At 54.1% G+C, this 20,022-nt stretch overlaps 1 protein-coding gene across 3 annotated transcripts in view; it reads left to right on the top strand.

Annotated features, from left to right (window-relative positions):
- The window catches only part of TRIM62 (tripartite motif containing 62), a gene marked incomplete at both ends in the record, with an annotated part of 31,736 nt that extends 12,344 nt beyond the window's left edge, over positions 1-19,392 (top strand). Inside the window, 4 exons of one of the 3 annotated variants that reach the window (XM_080693468.1) lie at positions 1,594-1,689; positions 6,470-6,726; positions 8,037-8,152; positions 18,842-19,392. In XM_080693468.1, coding sequence (XP_080549594.1) covers positions 1,594-1,689; positions 6,470-6,726; positions 8,037-8,152; positions 18,842-19,392 — 1,020 coding nt within the window. Of the gene's footprint in view, positions 1-1,575; positions 1,690-6,469; positions 6,727-8,036; positions 8,153-18,841 lie in introns of all 3 variants that reach the window. The other 2 variants (XM_080693467.1, XM_080693469.1) reach the window with 2 other exon arrangements.
- Positions 19,393-20,022: the final 630 nt, after the last annotated feature.

Here is a 20,022-nt window from a genome sequence, read left to right as displayed (position 1 = left end):
ATCTTTACAGTCCCCTCCTGGCCTGAGCAGGCTGCTGGAGTTCCAACCATTCTGTCTGTGCAAGCTCGCCACTGTTAGAAAACCCGCTGCTCCCGGTTTTCTGTCTTACCCCTGTTTTCAAGGCTGGATCCTCCTCCTCCTTAAGCTGTCATTTACCTCCTCCAAGAAGCCTTCCCTGCTGTCCGCTCTGAAGTCACCCCTTCCCATCCCACCCTGCTTTATTTTCTCTCAAACACAAACCACATTGGTGATTGTCTTGATCTTTGATCATTTCTCTTGTTTATTTTATGTCTTCTCTACTAGACCAGAAGATCTCTGTGGGAAGGGACTGCATCTGTCTTAATCTCTGCTGTATCTTTCATGCCTCCTACGTAGTAGTTGCTCAGCAAATATTTGTTGAATGAATAAGTGATAGTAAACAAAGATAATTTTCTGGTTTTTTGAACTCTTCCCTTTGCACGTCATCATGATCATTTCCCCATATTGGTATCTAATCTGTAAAATTAGCGCTGAGGCTCCTCCCTCCTCTGACAAGATGAATGAGCGGGAGGGAGGTAAGTATGGATTAGTAGCTCAGCCTTCCTGACACCACTCAACCCAAGCCAACTGCGCACTCCAGGCCCTGCTCAGAGGCCGTTTCTGTGGAAATTCACCCATGAAGCAAGCTTCCTTGAGCCCCAGCTCAGCGCCAGCCAGAGAAGGCCTCAGCCAGAGGAGATAGCAAGTACAAGCTGAGGACGGGAGAGGAACAGGAAGAAGACGCCGCCCACTGGATGGGAGCAAGAAGGGAGGGCAGGGGAGACGGAAGCAGGACCAGGGCCGGGCAGGGCCCAGAGGCGCAAGACTGACGCACGTGCCCAAAAACTCAGCAGTCAACACGAAGACTATTCGGTGCGATGTCTCTTCAATCAAAGTTAATGCAAAAAGTCCACGGTGAACAAAATATCAAAGTTTTAAGGAAGGTCAGCCTCACCAGCAGAGCTCTGCCAAGCCATACTAGATCTGGAGACTAAGGAAAAATCAGGAATTCCGATCCTGTCTTCATTTTCCGTGGGGAGGTCTCTCACGGATTCGTGGTTGATCACCGTGTGTGTCACCTGGCCCCGAGATCGTGGTCTCTCCAGAACCCGCTGCCTGGGTTCCTATTCTGGCCTGTGCTGACGCGCTTGGCTGTGTGCTTTGGGGCCGGGTTCTTGATCTCTGTGCATTTTTTCCCATCTGAAAATAGAGTCATGGTGCCTACCTTAGGTCACTGGCAGGCTCTGATGAATTAATACCAGCAAAGGGCTGAGAGCAGTGTCTAGCCCACAGCCAGCCTATGTTAGCCGTAGCTCCAGCCTTGCTCAGACAGAAGATAAGTAGGAGTAGGTAATGCCCCGGTGTGGGGCTGCCGCAAACTTCCAGACGAAAGATGGGAACAGATTTTGGGGACACTCAAGAGATAGGCCGTGCAGGACTTAGTGGTTGCACTCCTCAGGGAGGCTGGTCAGGGGTGGTCAGGGATGGGGGGAAGCCAGGGTGACGCCCGGCGACTAGCAGTGCAGGGCCCTCCAGATGTGGCCCACACCCCAAGCTGGCCTGTGTGTGTTTCAGAGGGAGCTGAAGGAGCAACTTCAGGCCCTTCAGGACAGCGAACGGGAGCACACCGAGGCCCTGCAACTGCTCAAGCGACAGCTGGCAGAGACCAAGGTGAGCTGGCTCAGGTGTGGGGGCGGGGCCTCCTGGGGAACCTGGGGGGCCTGGCTTGGAGGGGCCAAACCTGGTTGAGAGAGGTGGGGCAGGCCTCTGATCATTAAATGGGGGCTGTGGGAAGAAGGACCCAGGTGATTCTGCTGGGCAGGGCACCCTAAGGGACCAGGTGACCGGGAGCTAAGGTTTGGGCTGGTGCGTGGGTTAAGGATTGGACCATTTTTATTCATCTCACTGTTCAAATTACAGCACTTGGCTCTTTGGGGTATTTCAGTTGCTGAAGCTGGCCTGTAAGCTACAGTTCTCATGTCTCAGTAAGGCCAGCTTCAGCTATTTAGACCCTGTCTCAAAATAAAAAATAAAAAAGGCCGAAAGTATAGTTCAGAAGTAGAATGTTCTTGGATTCAATCCCCAATACCAAGAAACAAACAAACAAACAAACAAACAAAAAACAGGCCCTTTTCTCTTTCCCAATGACGATGGGTGTTGGGGTGGGACTAAGGATGCTCTGGAAACCCCCGACGTCCTGCAGGGCTGGGAGAATGGACACAGGCTCTGTTTGTTCTCCTCTTATTAAACATATTCACTGCTCAAAGAGCCAACCGGAAGTGCGTCCCCTCCAAGCCGCCCTGGTGTCATCTCCCCTCCTACTCTCAGGCCATAGAGATGTGGGCTCCAAAGAGCTGGACAAGGCCCTGCGGCCTCTGGCCACAATGACTTGGGAGGGGAGCTTTTTCCTTTGACTGAGAGGAGGGACATAGGTTCTGATCTGGCTGCTAACTGACTTAGGTTAAATTGCAGACTTTCCAGGACCCAGTCTCCCCATCTGTCCAATGGGGCCTCTGCCGGGATCTCCCCGGGCCTTCAAGGTCAGGAGGGGCTGGCTTCGCCTCCCTCTGTGCCCTCCCAGAGGCTGTGTGCAGTGGAGCCGAGGGGGTTCGGGAGAGCTGCTGCATCTGGAGCAGAGCCCGGGGATGCCCTGGGCCTCAGGGTCATCCTGGGGCCTGGAAAGGCCATTAGAAACCCATATCTGTGCCCGGTGAGGCCACCAACCTGCTGTGGGCGGTGCAGGAGGGTCAGGACACATATTTTTTCAGAGAACATTCCAGAGCACATCTGAGCAGGCCCCTCAGTGGGTGGACAATGAAGTCACGAGACCCTAGCCTCCTTGCTTCTCACAGCCTAGTCTCCCCATCCGTCTGTGAGTCTGCGCCTCTGGTGCTGAGAGCCACCAGAGCCCCCCTCTGCATGAGAGGGGGTCGGAGGGTCCCCTTCTCCCCCCAGCACGGTCTCTCCTCCTCTCCCCACCACTGTTTTTCTCCGCTGACCTCCTCCCCTGCTTTCCTGTCCATCTGTCTGCCTTCGGGGGGTCCTGTGGGGCCCCCTCCCCCTCCCATTCCTCCAGCCCCACTTCCTGTCTGGCCTGGGATGTATTTATACAAGGAATGCCTATGAGGATCTGAGGTCAGAGTTCACCGGGTGCCTGACCCGGCTCTCCCGCGGCACCCGGGCTGTCTGATCTCCATCCTCGGGCCCTGTGTTTTCCTTGGTCGACCCTGAGGGTGATGCATTCCTGGCAGGGCGTTCTTCTGAAGGGCCGCAGCTCCCCCAGGCCCCAGTGTGTTCCAGAGTGTGTGTGTGGTGGGCTGGGGAGGGGGGTGTTTTCCCAGCCAAGGCACTGGAAGGAGGGACAGCATGGCTCTGTGCTAGAAAGCGCTGCGCACGCAAGGCACACTGGTGGAGCTGAACCTCTTTGTGCTGAGAAATGTGTTTCCCCTTCGTTGTCTCGATGGACCCCACAGAACGTCAGTTTCATGATAGTACCACTCGCCCAAACTTAGCACAGAATAAAAAAAAAAACAGCTGTAGAATAAATGAGTGAAAAGAAATAGGACCTTTGGGAGCAGAAACTGTTGGTGTCTCAATTTTATCAGTGGGGAAACTGGAGCAGGGCGCGGTAGAAGGACCTGCGCGAGCCCCCCCACCCCACCCCGTAGTAAGTAACAAAGTGGGAGCTCGCTGTCCAGTTCCATCAGAGCCAGTGCATATGCCAGCCTCGTTCTGGGTGCACCGTGGGCTATCCTCAGCAAGATGAATGGCTTTGTGGCCAGCAGCCTGGGAAGGCTGGGAGGACCCTTTGGGGACATGCTCGGGACTCCTGGGGGGGCTGTCAGTCTGTTGCGCCACTCTGAGCTGCTCTCCCCACCCCCACCCACCCCACTTTCTCCACCCATCCATTTTCCTGGGGGTGCTGGACCCCCAGCCTGGAGAGAAAGTGGAGCCAGCACCCAGCTGTGTGATGCCATCTCGAGCAAGCGAGCAAGCCCCTTCCTCCTTCCTTCCTCACCTTACCAGAAGCTCCTGAATGCCAGCCTGTGCCAGCACTGGGATGGCATGGGGGACAGGGCAGCGGAGAATGTTATTCCTCCCCGGGGCTCATCCACCAGTGAGGAGGACAGAGCACGGAGGACAGTGTATTAAGAGTGTTTACCAGCCGGGTGTGATGGTGCACACCCGCAATCCCAGTATTTGGGAGGCAGAGATGGGAGGATGGTGGTTCACAGAGAGCCTCAGCTACGTATGAGGCCCTTTGCAGCTCAGTGAGACCGTTTTAAAATAAAGAATAAAAAATACGGCTGCGGGTGTAGCTTGGAAGTTGAATGCCCCTGGGTTCCAGTCCCAGTACCACACACACAAAAAAAGCGTTTACCAAAAAGCTGGGCATGGTGGAACACACCTGTAATCCCAGTGCTTGGGACGCTGAGGCAGGAGGATCACAGGTTAGAGGCCAGCCTCAGCAACTTCACAAGAACTGTAGCAACTTAGCAAGATCCTGTTTCAAAACAAAAAATAAGAATGGCTGGGGAGTATATCTAGGAGATAAAATATCCCTGGGTTCTATCTCCAGAACCAGGAAAAACAAAACAAAACAGTGTGTTTACAAACGACTCTGGGAAGATCTAACTCCCTGAAAAAAATCACAGGAAAAGGTAGCATTTAAGCTGGGTCTTACAGGATGGGTTAGGAGTTTGCCGGTTGAATAAAGCGTTGGTAGGGGGTCGTTCTAGGCACGTGGCGTTTCCAACCAGTGGTGCTAGAGAGGTAAGTGAGGATCAGCTTGAGCAGGGCTTTGAATGCCAGGCTAAGGGACTTAGCATTTTGCTGCTGTCAAAAAGCTGAGGAAGGTTCCTAAACACAGACGGGCAGTGATCCAGTTTGCACTTTAGAAACATCAATTAAGGCAGTGAGTTTCTTGGCAAAGACAGGCTGACTTGTGGACTGAATGAGCTGAGGTGTGTGTGTGGGTCCCGGGGGGATGTGTGGGCGGTGGCGAGGCAGCTGGGAAGTGGGCGAGGTGCTCAGGAGCCAGGCAAGCCCATCCACAGGAGGGCATGCAGGGTGAGGACGGAAGGGGCTGGCCTGGATGTGCCCTGAGGGACGTGGGTGGCAGAGGAGCGGCCATGAGAGGGGAGCCAGACCAAGACTCCTCACCGGCAATGGGTGTCCAGGGGGCCAAAGGCTGCTGCAGAGGATTCTAGGGGGAGCGAGGTGGGGTGACCGCGGAACCCAGGGGCCTCTGGAAGGCAGCTCCAAAGGGTTCAGGAAGGCAGACCCTTTCTCCCCCGCCAGTCAGCAGCAGCTTGGCCCTCCCTGGGTGAGGGGCGAGAGGAGCCCCCCCCCACCCCAGCCTTTCCTCCATCCCCCTTTGTCTGTGGGCGTGCTGGGTGGGCATGCGCAGGGAGGCTGGCCCTCTGCCAGCTCTTGCAGCAGCCGCGACGGGAGGGAGCAGGCCCTAATTGAGCCTCTGCGGAGCCTCCCACAGAGCCCCGGGCCCTGAGCACAGTGGGGTCTCTGATTCCTGAACTGCCAGCCAGAAGCCCTCAGAGAGAAATTGCAGAGGCGGGCAGGCCCCATTGCCGCCACATCCTGTGCAGCCCGAGTCCAGTCCTTCCTCGGGCTGCCCCCCACCCTCCACCCTCCACCCAGCGGAGGCCCTGCCCTGCCTCAGGCCTGGGCTTAGAAGCCACTTCTCCACCACGACTGGGAGGACGTGCCCGTGCCCCTTAGAATGGATACCTCTGCCACAACCAGACTCTTTCTCTGCCCCTGGCACTCCTCCCTTGTTCATCGCCACAACACTGCCGTGCCATTTTTGGCCTCCCTTTCACAGACTGGAAAACTAAGGTTCATAGAGCTTAGACCACTGAGTTTGCCACAGCCAGAGACCAGAGCTGGGATGCTCGCCCAGGCTGCCGGGCACCAAAACCTGCGCCCTCGCCCCCTGTGCCACGTGGGCTTGCTGTGCCCTTAGGGCTGGAGAATGACCTAGGTCCTTGCTCCGCTCCCCTGATGATGCTCTGTCTTAGGTCCTTGTTCCGTAGCTGGGGTGAGGGTCTTAGGCGAGGCAGGGCTCACTGCCGTTTATGAAGCTCTTTGGCCTCTGTGATCTCCTATCATCTTTCCTTGAACCCCATGGATGAGTTGTGCAAAATAAGGACCCAGCCATATTCTAGATGGAGCTCAGCATCTTCACAGTGCCCCCCTCCCCACGCTGGGAGCCTAGGCGGTGTGCCTGTCTCTGCCCTCCTTCCACAAGCCTCATTAGTTTCCAGTGAGCCACCAGGAGCATGCGCTGTCCCTGCTACGCCAGTCCCTTGACACAGCCACACCTGTGTGCTGCCGTAATCCAGCTCTGCAAGCCAAGGCCCAGGCTTCTGCCTCTCTCCCAGGGTCACCCCCTCTGCCCCCGTGCCATAACCCCTGTCGCCTGTGCCCACAGTCTTCCACCAAGAGCCTGCGCACCACCATCGGCGAGGCCTTCGAGCGGCTGCACCGACTGCTGCGCGAGCGGCAGAAGGCCATGCTGGAGGAGCTGGAGGCAGACACGGCCCGGACGCTCACCGACATCGAGCAGAAAGTCCAGCGCTACAGCCAGCAGCTGCGCAAGGTGCAGGAGGGCACGCAGATCCTGCAGGAGCGGCTGGCCGAAACCGACCGGCACACCTTCCTGGCCGGGGTGGCCTCCCTGTCCGAGCGGTAAGTGCCTCCTGCAGTCACTTTCGTCAGGTGGCTGCCCCTCTCTGGCCCGTGGGAGCAGAGTATCCATTCATTCTGTCTCCATCGCTATTCAAGAGACAGCTGTCATCTGCCAGAGCGGTTTATGTATTTATCTTATTCTGTGTGTGTGTGTGTGTGTGTGTGTGTGTGTGTGTGTGTGTTACTGGGGATGGAACCCAGGGGTTTTCTACCTTGAAGCTACACCCCCAGCCCTATTTTCCATTCTTTTTATTTTTTATTTTTTATTTTTTATTTATTTATTTATTTTTTTGGTGGTACTGGGGTTCCTGGAAGCCCTTCTACCTCCGGGCTACACTCCCAGACCTCTTTTTACATTTTTTATATTTGGAAACAGGGTCTCCTAAGCCAGCACGCGTGGCTGGCTTCGAACCTGCGCGATCCTCCTGTCTCTGCCTCCCAAGCGCGGGGATTACAAGCGTGCGCCACCACGCCCGGCCATTCTTTTTATTTTGAAGCAAGGTCTCACAGAGTTGCAAAGGGCCTCACTAAATAGCTGAGGTCGGCTGAGAACCACGATCCTCCTGTCCCAGCCTCTCAAATGCTGGGATTACAAGTGTGCGCCACCACACCCGGCTGTATTTATCTTGTTTTCTATGTGGCATATTCTGTAATTACTATATACAGTAAGTGGTAGTTAATATTATAATATTTATAAGCATATTGCTGTGCTATGTTGTTTTATTATATATTATATTATTTCTAATGTGATATCATATATTATTCTATAAAGGCTTGCTTTCTATTTTATAACCCTCTCAGCCCCCTAGGAGATAGTTCCGCTGTCATCTTCACTTCATGCATGGGGAAACTGAGGCTCAAGAATCTAGATCGTTCAATCAAGGCCCCTCAGCTAGGTGGAGCCAAGATTAAAGCCCAGGTTTCTCTGGCCCCAGAGCCACCCATAAAAACAGTTAGTTATTGGTTTGTTAGGTACTGACTCTGGTCACTAACAGTACTGGCCACACATATGACGACTTGATATTGGCCATGACCCAGGCCCTGCACTAAGCATTTTGAATGTCCTGTGCCTGTAACCCCACAACAAACCTAAAGGCAGGTTCTAACATGTACCCATTCTAAAGATGAGAAAACCAAGGGTGATGGCTAGAGGGGAGGGACGTGGCACACACAGGCAGGTGGCTCTGAGCCCTGCATTTGGGCTCCAGGACCTCACCCTTTGTCAGCTGACCTGAAGGTGGCTGCAGGGATCCAGTGTTGGGGCAGGAAGTTGGTCCGCTCTGCAACCTTTTTTCCTACTGTTCTTTCAGGCTCAAGGGGAAAATCCATGAGACCAACCTGACCTACGAAGACTTCCCGACCTCCAAGTACACGGGCCCCCTGCAGTACACCATCTGGAAGTCACTGTTCCAGGACATCCACCCAGGTGAGGCTCCACCTGCCACTCCCCGGAAGGCCTATGAAGACACTTGGGTTGTCACAGGCTGGAGCCCGGGGCTGGTCCCAGCCCAGCATCCCACCCCATACTGATTGGGGCAGGCTGAGAATACACAGGGTACGTTGCAGAGCTGTGCCCCAGGGCCTGCGCCGGGCACCTACCTGCAAAACACTCGGTTTGGTGGATCATCATAGGTTCTGTGAGTATGCCCCTCCCCCGGGAGGGGGCACAGGTGCTCCTCCAAGAGGACAGGGTTCCCTGGATAAACCCAGCATACGGCTAAAAGCGCCCACAGAACATCCCAGCTCACAGCGCACTGCAGAGTCTTGGCGGACCCCCCTTGGGATCCCGTGGCTGCCTGGGCCACAGTTCCTGCTTCTGCCCAGGACCGGCAGAGACTCTCCTACCACACGTGGCCAACCCCAGGAAAAGATAGAAATTCAAAATTTAGAATGCAGTTTCTATTGAATGCATATCACTTTCACGTCATCATAGTTGAAAAATCCTAAGTTGAGCCACTGTAAGTTAGGACCCTCTACAGCAAGACCCCAGGCACGTCTGCGATTCACTGTGTACTTGTATCCAGCACCTTCCTCCCACCAGCCGCTGTTCTGGGTGCTGGAGATGGAGCAGTGAACAAAACAGGCAAAAACCCAGCCCTGTGGCTCTCACATCCTAGGTGGGAGAGAGAAAGCAAACAAGAGTGGAGAGGCAAGCACAGGCCGGGCGTGGTGGCACACCTCTGTAATCCCAGTGCTTGGGAGGCTAACACAGGAGGATCACAGGTTCAAAGCCAGCGTCAGCAACTTAGTGAGACCCCTTTTCAAAATAAAAGGGGGTGTAGCTCAGAGTTAGGATGCTCCTGGATTCAATCCCCAACACCACACACACAATAAAAGGGGGTGTGGCTCTGAGGTAGAACAACCCTGGGTTCAATCCAAGAAAGAACAAAAGGAAGAAGAAAAGAAATAACTGGAAACTGTAGAAGGTGGAAAAGAAAGAAAAGATTGCAAAAGGTAGAGAGCGGAGGCCAGGAAGTCAGAGAGGGGCCAACTACATAATGCGGGTGAGAGATGAAGGTGCCCGGGGCAGGTTGGTGGCAGCAGAGGGGTGAGAAGGGGTCAGGTTCAGGATCTGTTTTGAAGAGAGAGTCAACAGGACTCGCTAGTGAATTGAATCTGAGGGGTCAGAGAAGGAAGATAAAAAAAGACAAGGACTTGAGCCAAGGTGACTGGGACATGAAGTTGTGAGCCTGAGAGGTTTAAGGTGCCCTTAGAGATCTTGTGCCGATCCCAGTACTAGGGAGGCTGAGACAAGAGGACCACAGGTTCATGGCCAGGCTCGGCTACTTAGTGATGTCCTCTGCAACTTAATAAGACCCTGTTTCAAAATAAAGAATGAAAAATAGGGCTGGGGGTATAGCTCCAGAGGTAGAATGCTCCAGGGTTCAATCGCCAGTACTGTAATAAATAAAAATAATAATAATAATAATAATAATGTAATAAATAATAATAATAATAATAATAACAACAACAACAACAATAAAGTAGAAATCTTGTGTCGACATTGGAAAGGCAGTTGGAGTTGCACATCTGCGGTCCAGGAGGAAGGTCAGGTGTGGTGTCATCAGCGTGTGTATGGCATCAAAGGGATGGATGGGGTTTCTGTGAAGGAAGGGTAGGTAAATGAAAGAGAGGGGTGTCCAGTGTGGTGGCCCATTTGTAATCCCAGTACTTGGGAGGCTGAGACAGAAGGATCACAGGTTCAAGGCCAGCCTCAGCAACTTAGCAAGAACCTGTTTCAAAAGAAAATAATAAAATAAAATGAGACTGGGAGTATAGCCCAGAGGTAAAACGCCCCTGAGTTCAAGCCAAGGAAGGAAGTGAGGGAGTGATAGCTGTCCTGACAGCTGGATCCCTGGACCACCTGGACCACTCCTGTGACGTACAGAAGGGGACCCAGCCAAGGAGACCAAGAAGGAGCAGTCAGGGGCAGGAGGGCGGCCTGGGTACGTCCTGGAAGCCAGTAGTGGAAGCACTACTGGATGGAGACTGCTTCATGGTGGCAAAAGCGTAGGCGAACCCAACAGACTTCTCAGGCATGGCAATGTGGAGGTCACTGTGACCTTGACAAGAGCTGTTTGGCAGAGAGATGGAGGGATGGGGGTCAAGGCCTGATTGGAGCCCCGCCAAGAGACAATGGTGTGGTGGATTGTCTCCAGAATGCCGTCAAGGAGTTTTACTTCGGGGAAGGAGAGGGAGAATGTGGCAGTCTTACTTCGGGGAAGGAGAGGGAGAATGTGGCAGTCGTTGACTCTGCAAGATAGGAGGAATTACAGCCTATTTGTGGGGACTTGGGAGTCCATAGAGGGGCAGAAGCAGAGGGAGAGAGTTGCTGAAGCGTGGCGGGATCGGCTGCCCAGCTGAGGGCCAGCCTCTGCCGGCGCCTAGACAGTCTCCAGGAACCGAGGAGGTAGAATGCGTGGAGAGAGAGGAGCAGAGGCACAGGCAGCTCATGCAGCCCCTCGGAGGGCTTCGCCTTTCCCCGGGATGCGGGAGGTGAGGCTAAGATGGAGTAGGTGAGGGCAGGTTTGCAGACAGGAGATGATCTGGAACAGGGTCCTAGGTTAGCAGACATGGACTGGGAGGGCAGTGCCTTCTATGAGGGCGGGTCCAGGTGTCAGGCAGCAGGGACCTCCGTGTGTGCCTGAGTCAGCGCCACCCTGAGTGAGCTGTGGGTACGGGAGGGAATGCCCCCCAAGAGGCAGGTGATGTCACTGTCCTTGCTTTTTAGATGAAAAATCTGAGGCATGGAGCAGTTAGGGATTTTGTCCATGGTCCCAAGTTGTAAATACTGCTGCCAGAATGTTTTTAAGTGGGGGATACAGGGGATGGAGCCTAGGTTAGCAGAATGTTCTACCTCCAAGCTACACCACTCCAGCCCAGTTTAATTGTTTATTTAGAAACAAGGGTCTCACTAAGGGTCTAAGTTCCTGAGATTGGCCTTGAACCTGCAATTCTCCTGTCTTAGCACCTCCAGTACCAGCCCCCATCCGGAACTGTGACTGCCAACTAAGCTAACTGTCCGTTCTCTGCCTCACAAATACCAGTTGGGGAGACTGAGATCAGAGAGGCCCATGAACTTGCTAAGGTCACACAGGAGTCAGAGTTCTTTGTTCTGTCTTGATCTATCCTTTTACTCTACAAACAGTAAAAATCCCTCCAGGCACTTTCAGGAGTCCAGAGACACAGGCAAGCAACCACACCCCCACAGTCCAGGGGGACAAGGGCTTTGACCAGGGACTTACGAGTGCCACGGAAGTTGGGGGGGAGTAGGAGGCTCTGGCTGGGGCAGGGAGGCACCAGGGAGGCGCGGAACAGATGCTGTTTTAACTGGGTGCTGAAGGCTGACGGGTGGGGTGGGCTGGGACTCACTGGGGGCATGGCTGCTGGACCACAGAGCTGGGGCACCCCTGCAGGTGACTGCAGGCCTCAACTGATACGCCCATACTGTTTTCACAGAACCGAAGGAGCCCTGCTTCTCTCAAATAGGCTTCTCTGTGCTCCTTGCCAAAGGAGCCCAGTTGGGGGAAGATGCCTGTTATCTAGCAGGCCGGGTGAGGTTCTGGGCTGTCCCTGGCATGGGGCTGCTGTCCGTTTCCACCCCAGGGAACGCCACCCAGGGCCCAGCAGCGTGAGGGCCACGCTCACCCTGCAACAGCCTCGGGCCCAGGGGAGCCCCTGAGCAGGTGGTCCTGGGCGCTGTCTTGGCCTCAGCTGCCGCCAGCTCTGTCCGTGTCGCAGCTCAGCTCCCTGCGAGGTCCTGCAGCGTTCCATCCTCCCCTCCGCTACACTGACGCGTCTTACTGGAGCCACGGTCTCCATGGGGCACACTCTATCTTCCTGAGCCCTCTACACCACGCTGTCTTTGATGGCCATTCCTACTTACCCTCTTGGTTTTCTACGTACAAGTGTCGGGTGGGGTGGTACCGGGGAGGGAGCCCAGGGGCATTCTACCTCTGAGCCACACCCCTAGCCCTGTATTTTTATTCTTTATTTTGAAACAAGCTCTCACTGTGTTGCTGAGGTTGGCCACAAACCTTGATCCTCCTGTCTCAGCTTCCTAAGTTCTAGGATTACAAGCATGCGCCACCACGCCCAGCTTACAGCTTTGTTTTTAAACACCTCCTCTGAGAAGCCTTCCTGGATTTTTCCAGGTGGCCCGGGGCTCTCACTGTTTGTCCGTGTCTGTGTGGCTGTCTGTTTCTGAATTGTGAGCACTCAGGGGTCAGGGGCTGGGTCTCATTCATTCTTTGTAGCCACAGCTGGCACAGGCAGTGTTTGTTGATGAATGAAGAAAAGAATGAGTCTCGGTTCCAGTTCTGCTTCTAGAAAGGTGCCTAGCATGCCACAGGCGCTCAATAAATGTTGAGTGAAGGGACTTGCTGCACAATCTTAGATAAAGCCCTTCCTCCTCTGAGCCTGTTTCCTCCTCTGACTAACAGGGCTGTCGCTGTTCTCTCTAGTTTCCTAACTAGGGGGCAGGCACAGGGATCTGCTGTTTGCCTGGGGTGGGTTTCTCAACCTCAGCCCTGCTGTCCTTGGGCCTTGTTCTTAGGTACTGTCCTGCAGGGCAGGGTGCTTAGGGCATCTCTGGTCTCTATCCACCAGAGACCATTGCCCCACCGCCTCACAACAGCCCAAAGCGGTCACTTCCAAATGTCCCTCGGAGAGCAAAACTGCCCCATCTGAGAACTGCTGCCCGAGAGAAGGCAGCCGTAGCAGGGCCAGGGAGCAGCAGCCCACGCCCCAAACATCCTGCCGGAGCAGAGGCCCCTGGGCCCCTGGGCCTTCAGAGAACAGTGGCCTGGTTGGCTGGGCCCCTTCTTTTGTCTGTGAGGCCTGTGAAGTCACTCTGATTCCTCTGCCAGCACCAGAGCCCTTTATGTCCAGATGGGAGGGGTGCCCCCAGGGACCTAGCCATGGATTCTAGCAGCTTCCTCCTGCCCCTCCCTGATGTCACTTGAGAACCCCATCTAGCACCTGTCACTTGGCTCTGGAGCTGCCACTCCACCCCATCCCCCCACCGGCCCCCAGCCTCATGTTAAAGCCCTCCCCCACTGCCATCCCACTACCTGGCTGGCACAGACATCCCTGAGTCCCAGGAGCCTGTTGTCCCAAGGCCACCAACCACACTGCCCCTTTCTCTCCTCCCGTTTCTCCCTGCCCCCTGCTCTGCTGAATCCAGACACACCGTGTCCCCACGTGTTCACCTCCTGGTGGCATGACCCAAGGCACAGGCCCTCCCACCCGAGCCTCAGTTTCCCCATCTGCACAACAGGGATGGTTGCATTATTTACCAGGATATATATGAGAATTAAATGATGTATTTGTGAAAATAGTCCTATAACTTAGGAAGTCCTTGAGACCTATTTGTTATCATGAATCATCCGATGGCCCCTCTGTCCTGCTGAAAAGGCTTCCCAGGGCCATGTGAGGGTACAGACGTGATGTGCAAGGGCCGCGGCTCACGTGCCAGCGCTGCTCTGGCCCCGAGTGGCAGCTCGAGCAAGCCACTTCACGCAGAGCCTCATTTTCTCTCCTGAAAAATGAGGGCAGCAAAACCAGGTGTGGTGGTGAAACGGGGTTTCTTGAGAAGAAACACGGCATTTCCTTAAGATGAAACGGAGTTTCTTGAGAAGAAACTCGGCGTTTCCTTGCCGGATTCTTGTCTGCGGTGAGCGAAGAATGACACCCACAGACCGCAGGAAGGGGAGTAAAAGGTTTATTGGAAGCAACAGGGAATAGGAAAAAGTGGCCGAACACCCCTAAGGGCTATCGGGGCTCTGGTGTCCAGCGGTTACAGCCCAGGCCAGGTGCCTTCAATTGCACTCCACCTTCTCTCAAAGCTAAGACCTGCAAGAGAGAGAAAAGCTCCCCAACAGGGAGGGGAGGGGTTCCCAGAGTGGGTAACCATCCTGGTGACTGCTCTAGGGGTTTATATATGTCTGCATGTCCTCTGTTGGTTGGAGTTCTGAAAATTTGCATAGGGTATTTGCATGTCCTTTGAAGGATCTCCTTTCAGTAGGGGTGTCAGACTTGCTCCAGGGATGTCTCCTGGGTTTGTTGATTAGTAAACAGATGATTTAGTGAAGCTTTGGTCATTCTTATATCTGAATCTTGGAAGGGCTGGTCGCTTTTTAGGAGCCTTGGAAGTTAATTAGTATTTGTTGCCCCTCAGGAAATTAAGTTTTTTCTACCAAGGCCTCTTCCCTATCTGCCTACTTCCTTTCTACCTCCTCAGTGGCGTACCTTGTAATCCCCGCGCTTGGGAGGCTGAGACAAGAGGATTGCACAAGTTTGAAGCCAGCCTCAGCTACTTACTGAGACTCTCAGCAACTTAGTGAGACCCTTTTTCCAAATAAAATATAAAATAGGTCTGGGACTATAGCCCAGAGGTAGAAAGCCCCTGGGTTCCACCCCATGTATCACAAAAAAAAAAAAAAAAAAAAATGAGGGCAGCAGCCGGGCATGGTAGCACATGCCTATAATCCCAGTACTTGGGAGGCTGAGACAGGAGGATCGCAGGTTTGTGACCAGCCTCAGCAATTTAGTGAGGCCCTTCACAACCTAGTGAGACCCTGTTTCAAAATAAAAAATAAAATAGGACTGAGGGTCTAGCTCAGAGGTAGAATGTTCCTAGATTCAATCCCCAGTAACACACACACACACACACACACACACACACACACACACACACATACACGCACGCGCGCGCGCCCCCAGGGTCTGGGGAGAAGGGTGATGATGTTTTGTGCTGCCTGTCCTGGGCAGCTGAGGGCCTGAGAAGGCGTGAAGCCGGAGGGACCAGATTTCTCAAAGGCCTGGCGGCAAAAGAGCTGACATTTCCTGACCACCAGGCCTCTGCAGGCTGCCCTGGGAGGGATTGGGAGGTAGGTTCCCTGGGGCCAGGAAACATTTCCTGGGACCTCCACAGCCCTTAGCCCTTCCGGAAGGCCTGTTGGGCTGGAGTCTGAGGGACTTCAAGGGAAGCCTGGTAGTGGGTTGGGCTTTTTGTGCTTATAAATTCAGAGTCCCACGACCTAGAAATGTGCTCTGATTTGTAAAATACTGAGCCCAGAGGATAGCCTTTGTTTGGCTGGGTCTGTCACCCTCTCCAAAAGGTAAAGGATGGGTGGATAGATGGATGGATGGATGGATAGCTGGATGGATGATGGATGGACGGATAGATGGATGATGGATGGACTGCCATTCCCAGGCAGACTTCTCCCAGGGTGTTGTCCTGTCCTCCTCTGACCTCACCCATAGAGCTGTAAAAGTGTCCCTAGAATCATGCTGCGCCCTATGCCTACAGAAGGAAAGTGCCAGGCCCCACTTCTAGTCTCACCCTGAGGATCAGGCCCCTGCACACTCTCAAGCTAGCTGCTGGCCTGTACCAGACTCCTCCCAAGATCTTCATCAGGAGGAAACTTAGTTTTGTATTTCACACACCCCTTTCCTGCTCTTAGGACTCTTAGGGCTATGTGGAAACAAGGAGCTCTGTGAATAGAGAGGTCAAAGGAAGCACAGTCTCTATCTGGGACTTAAAAAGGGAGGAGCCTGATTCCCCTCACCCAGTCAGGCCTTGCCTCTAACCCCGCCTAGTGCCCAGGCCCGGCCCATGGTCCCGCCCCCGGGGATCAGGCCCCACCTCTAGTCCTGACCAGAAGAGTGGAGGCCCTCCCTGGCCTCTTCTGGCAGGACTTCTGGGGTCTGGATTTCTAGGCCGGCTGGCTCCTCTCCAGCTGTCTCAGAACCACTAAGAGCCGGTAGCTGCCTCAACTCACAAATGGCTCTGGACATGGCCAACTTTGCCCTTGGTAGGCTTAAAAGTCTGACGCTGAGACCTCATGCCTGTTTGTCAGTCTTCCTTGGTCTTTCAGCCTCAGTTTTTGCCTGCCACTGGTCTCCTCACATCACCCTGGGCACCTCAGAACAGAGACACAGGCCCCCCAAAACTCCCCACACACACACAGACTACTGCTGCTGTCACCTGGGCGCTGGGCTGCCTGCCAGGCCCATCCCCCTGCAGACACAGCCTAGGAGGGCCCCATGGGTATCTGATTAAGTCTCTCCTTACCTCCACCCCCCCTCTAACTCCTCCTCCCCACCACTCTGCGGGGAGCTCCCACATTCACTGGATCCTTCCCCCTGACCTGGGACCCAGCCAACTACAGCAAAGCCTCGGTGGGGCTCAGAGCCCTTCTTCCCACAGCTGCCTCCTTTTGTGTCCCTGGGTAGAGAGTGCACTTCCTTTGGCCTCGCTATTCACAGGGATTCTTGTTTTCATGTAGCCCTGAGTCCTAGGAGCAGGAAAGAAGAGTGTCCAATGCAAAGCTAAGGTTCCTCCTGACCGAGGTCACGGAATGCGCTTGGTACGGGCCAGCCGTCAGCTTGATAGCGGACGTGTGCACAGAGGCACAGCGCAGGGACTTGTCCTGCTCCTTGGGACGGCCATGGTCATAGAGGCATTTGTTTCTCTGTGTGTGCGTGTGTGTGCACGTGGCTCACAAGGACAACTGAAGGAGGGCGTGATGCTCTGGCCAAGTGTCCTTCTGTTCCTGCTCCACCAGATAAGCAACAAGCCTGGGGACTAGAGGGAGAAGTCTTTTCCCTGAGGCACTGGTGGTGTGACCCTTTCTTCCCCCCCTTCCCTCCCTTCTGTCTCGCTGTGGTCTGGAAAGGACCATCCTGGCAGAGGGCAGCCAGTCCCAGGTTCCCTCTCCTCCTCTGGCTGCTTATCAGCTTCCTTAGGAGAAGGAGTAAACAGAGGTCTGGACAAGTGTCCATGAGCTTTTGAGATCAGACCTGCTAAGCCGGTGTGGCCAGCCCAGAGGCAGGCGACCCAGCCTGCACCACCTGCCCAGCACAAACGAGGTCAGCCTCATTTGGTGAGTGTCTCCAGACGCCTGTCCCAGGCCAGGCCCCGAGCCAGGCACTGGACGCATAGGGGAGAGCAGATGCGTACCCAGTCTTTGCCCTCCTGACATGAACGGAGCTAAGATATGAGCCTAGACCTCTACGTCCAGTGCCAGAACACAGTTCAGGAATTTCGGAGGAAGGAGGACCACAGCTGCTGGCCCACCAGGAAGGCCCACAAAGCACAGGCCCTTAGAGTCCAGCCTCTGGGGCATGACCACAGCAGCAGAGAGGAGGTAGAGGTCCTGGGCCTGAGTGGGCGGGGCGGCGAGTGAGAGGCGGAGAGGGCCGGGCCGGATGGCAAGTAGCCTTGATTAGTCCCAGACCCGAGATGAGTCATGTCTCCTCTCTGGGACTCACTTTTCCCATCTGTCAAATGGAAGTGTTGGCTTAGAATTTGTGGTTTTCAATCTTTTCGGGAAACATCTGTCTACTTTTCATAACAAAGAATGTGTAAGATCACAAAGATCATATAATCTTCCACAAGTAAGTGTATATATATATATATATATTACATATGTACACTGATTATATAGAATGGAAAATGAAATGAAAGGACATTCTTTATAATTAAGGATTATGTCATTGGTCAGACTGTAGAAGCTCACTCAGAACTCAGAACTGCACTGGGGAACTTAAGGAGTGCCCAGGTGTTCACCTCACAGACTAAACACTGTTCTCTCTGCCTCAAACGCTGTCCTGTACTGGTAGGTTTATTGGTGACTGCTGGTTCTCTTACAGATAAGTTTTCAAAATAGGCTAAAAATTCTTAGTGAAGCTCCAGAAAAACTTTTAAAGTCAAGTGTGCAATAGTGTACACCTGTAGTCCCAGTGATTCAGGAGGCTGAGGTAGAAGAGTCACAAGTTCAAGGCCAGCCTGGGCAACTTAGTGTAACCCTGTCTCAAAAGAAAAAAGGACCAGGGATGTAGCTCAGTGGTAGTGCAACCCCCCCCCATTCAATCCCCAGCAACACACACACACACACACACACACACACACAAATTTAGCCTCCCCTCAGTTTAGTAGTTGTATTATAAAATATACAGTGTATATTAATTAAAACTAAAAAAGTGTTTCATATTTATACATTAAATGGAGTTAACTTGTAGTTTTAGATCATTATAAAAATATATTCACCCACATGAGCATCTTGTGGAACATTTGAAAATCACGGGGGCACTGTGACGTGGGGAGTGTGACGGTCCTGTCCTGTGCTGGACTGTCCTGAGCCTACTCAGGGTCTTCAGCATTCCCATCCCTCCTACCAGACAACCCAGATATCCTCATAAATTCCCACATTGACCTCCAGGGGGCAGTAGCACCTGGGTAATCTTTAAACTTTCCTCCTAGCTTTGAAATTCTCTATTTCAGGACCTCATTCTGGTTAATTCTACAAACACATATCACCCACAACATGCCTGGCCCTAGGCTTCAGGCAGTGACCAAACAGCCACAGCCCCTGCGTCCCTGCAGCTGAGTGTAAAGCTGGAAGGGCCTGAGCCATTACTGTTTCCTTTTACAGGAAAGGAAGATGCAGCCCAGAGGGCCCCAAGAGAGCAGGCTTGTATTCAGGGTCACACAGCAGGTCATTAACCTCCTGGGGGCCAAGCAGAACCCTGTCCTCAGGAGGCACCACACAGTGGGTCCACAGCCTTCTCTCCTCTGACCTTCTCTCCCGTTTCCCCTCACCCTTGACAGTGCCAGCCGCCCTGACCCTGGACCCGGGCACTGCCCACCAGCGTCTCATCCTATCTGATGACTGCACCATCGTGGCCTATGGGAACCTGCACCCGCAGCCCCTGCAGGACTCGCCAAAACGCTTTGATGTGGAGGTGTCGGTACTGGGCTCCGAGGCCTTCAGTGGCGGCGTCCACTACTGGGAGGTGGTGGTGGCGGAGAAGACCCAGTGGGTGATCGGGCTGGCGCACGAGGCCGCCAGCCGCAAGGGCAGCATCCAGATCCAGCCCAGCCGCGGCTTCTACTGCATCGTCATGCACGACGGCAACCAGTACAGCGCCTGCACGGAGCCCTGGACACGGCTCAACGTCCGGGACAAGCTTGACAAGGTGGGTGTGTTCCTGGACTACGACCAGGGCTTGCTCATCTTCTACAATGCTGACGACATGTCCTGGCTCTACACCTTCCGCGAGAAGTTCCCCGGCAAGCTCTGCTCCTATTTCAGCCCGGGCCAGAGTCATGCCAACGGCAAGAATGTGCAGCCACTGCGGATCAACACTGTCCGCATCTAGTCCAGGCCGAGGGAGACCATGGCCTCCTGGGGCCATACCACCAGCAGAAGCCCTGCCAGCGGACAGGAGGCTGGACCACAGCCCACCTGGGTCACTCTGAGACCTCAGGCCAGTTGTTTTCCTTCAGCCGCCATGCTCCAGGATTCCTAAACTGTGTTAATGTTCTGTGGCTCTGGCCTTGATGGGGATGTGATATGGCTTCTCCTCAGGGCAGCCCCTGCCCAACCCTCATACCCATCCCCTCAGGGGCAGGGGACTCTCCCTTTATGTCACCCTCCTGCTCAGCGGTTTTGGCCTCAGGATGTGTCAGATGTGGCTAGTAATAGCCTGAAAGACACACAGAATCCTCCTGTGCCCGAGGTCTAGGACTTGTCCTTCACCAACCTAGTAATGGGCATTTTACCCTTGACCCTGGCCCAGAGTGGGCACAAGCAATGGTCCCGCCCTCTCAAGCCACCCTGAACACAGGGCTGTATGGCTCCTCTTTTCCCCCTGAGCTGCAAAACAGAGATGATGCCATGGACGTGGAAAAGCACCCAGCAGTTGAGGCCACGTTACTGTGTCGCCGTATCACCATCTTCCTGCACAAAGCCTTAGGGCAGGATGAGGGCCCTGGAGAGGCTGATTAAT

Source organism: Muscardinus avellanarius (assembly GCF_963383645.1).
Source record: "Muscardinus avellanarius genome assembly, chromosome: 3".
Lineage (NCBI taxonomy): Eukaryota > Metazoa > Chordata > Mammalia > Rodentia > Gliridae > Muscardinus > Muscardinus avellanarius.
This window is presented reverse-complemented; position numbering and strand designations above follow the sequence as displayed.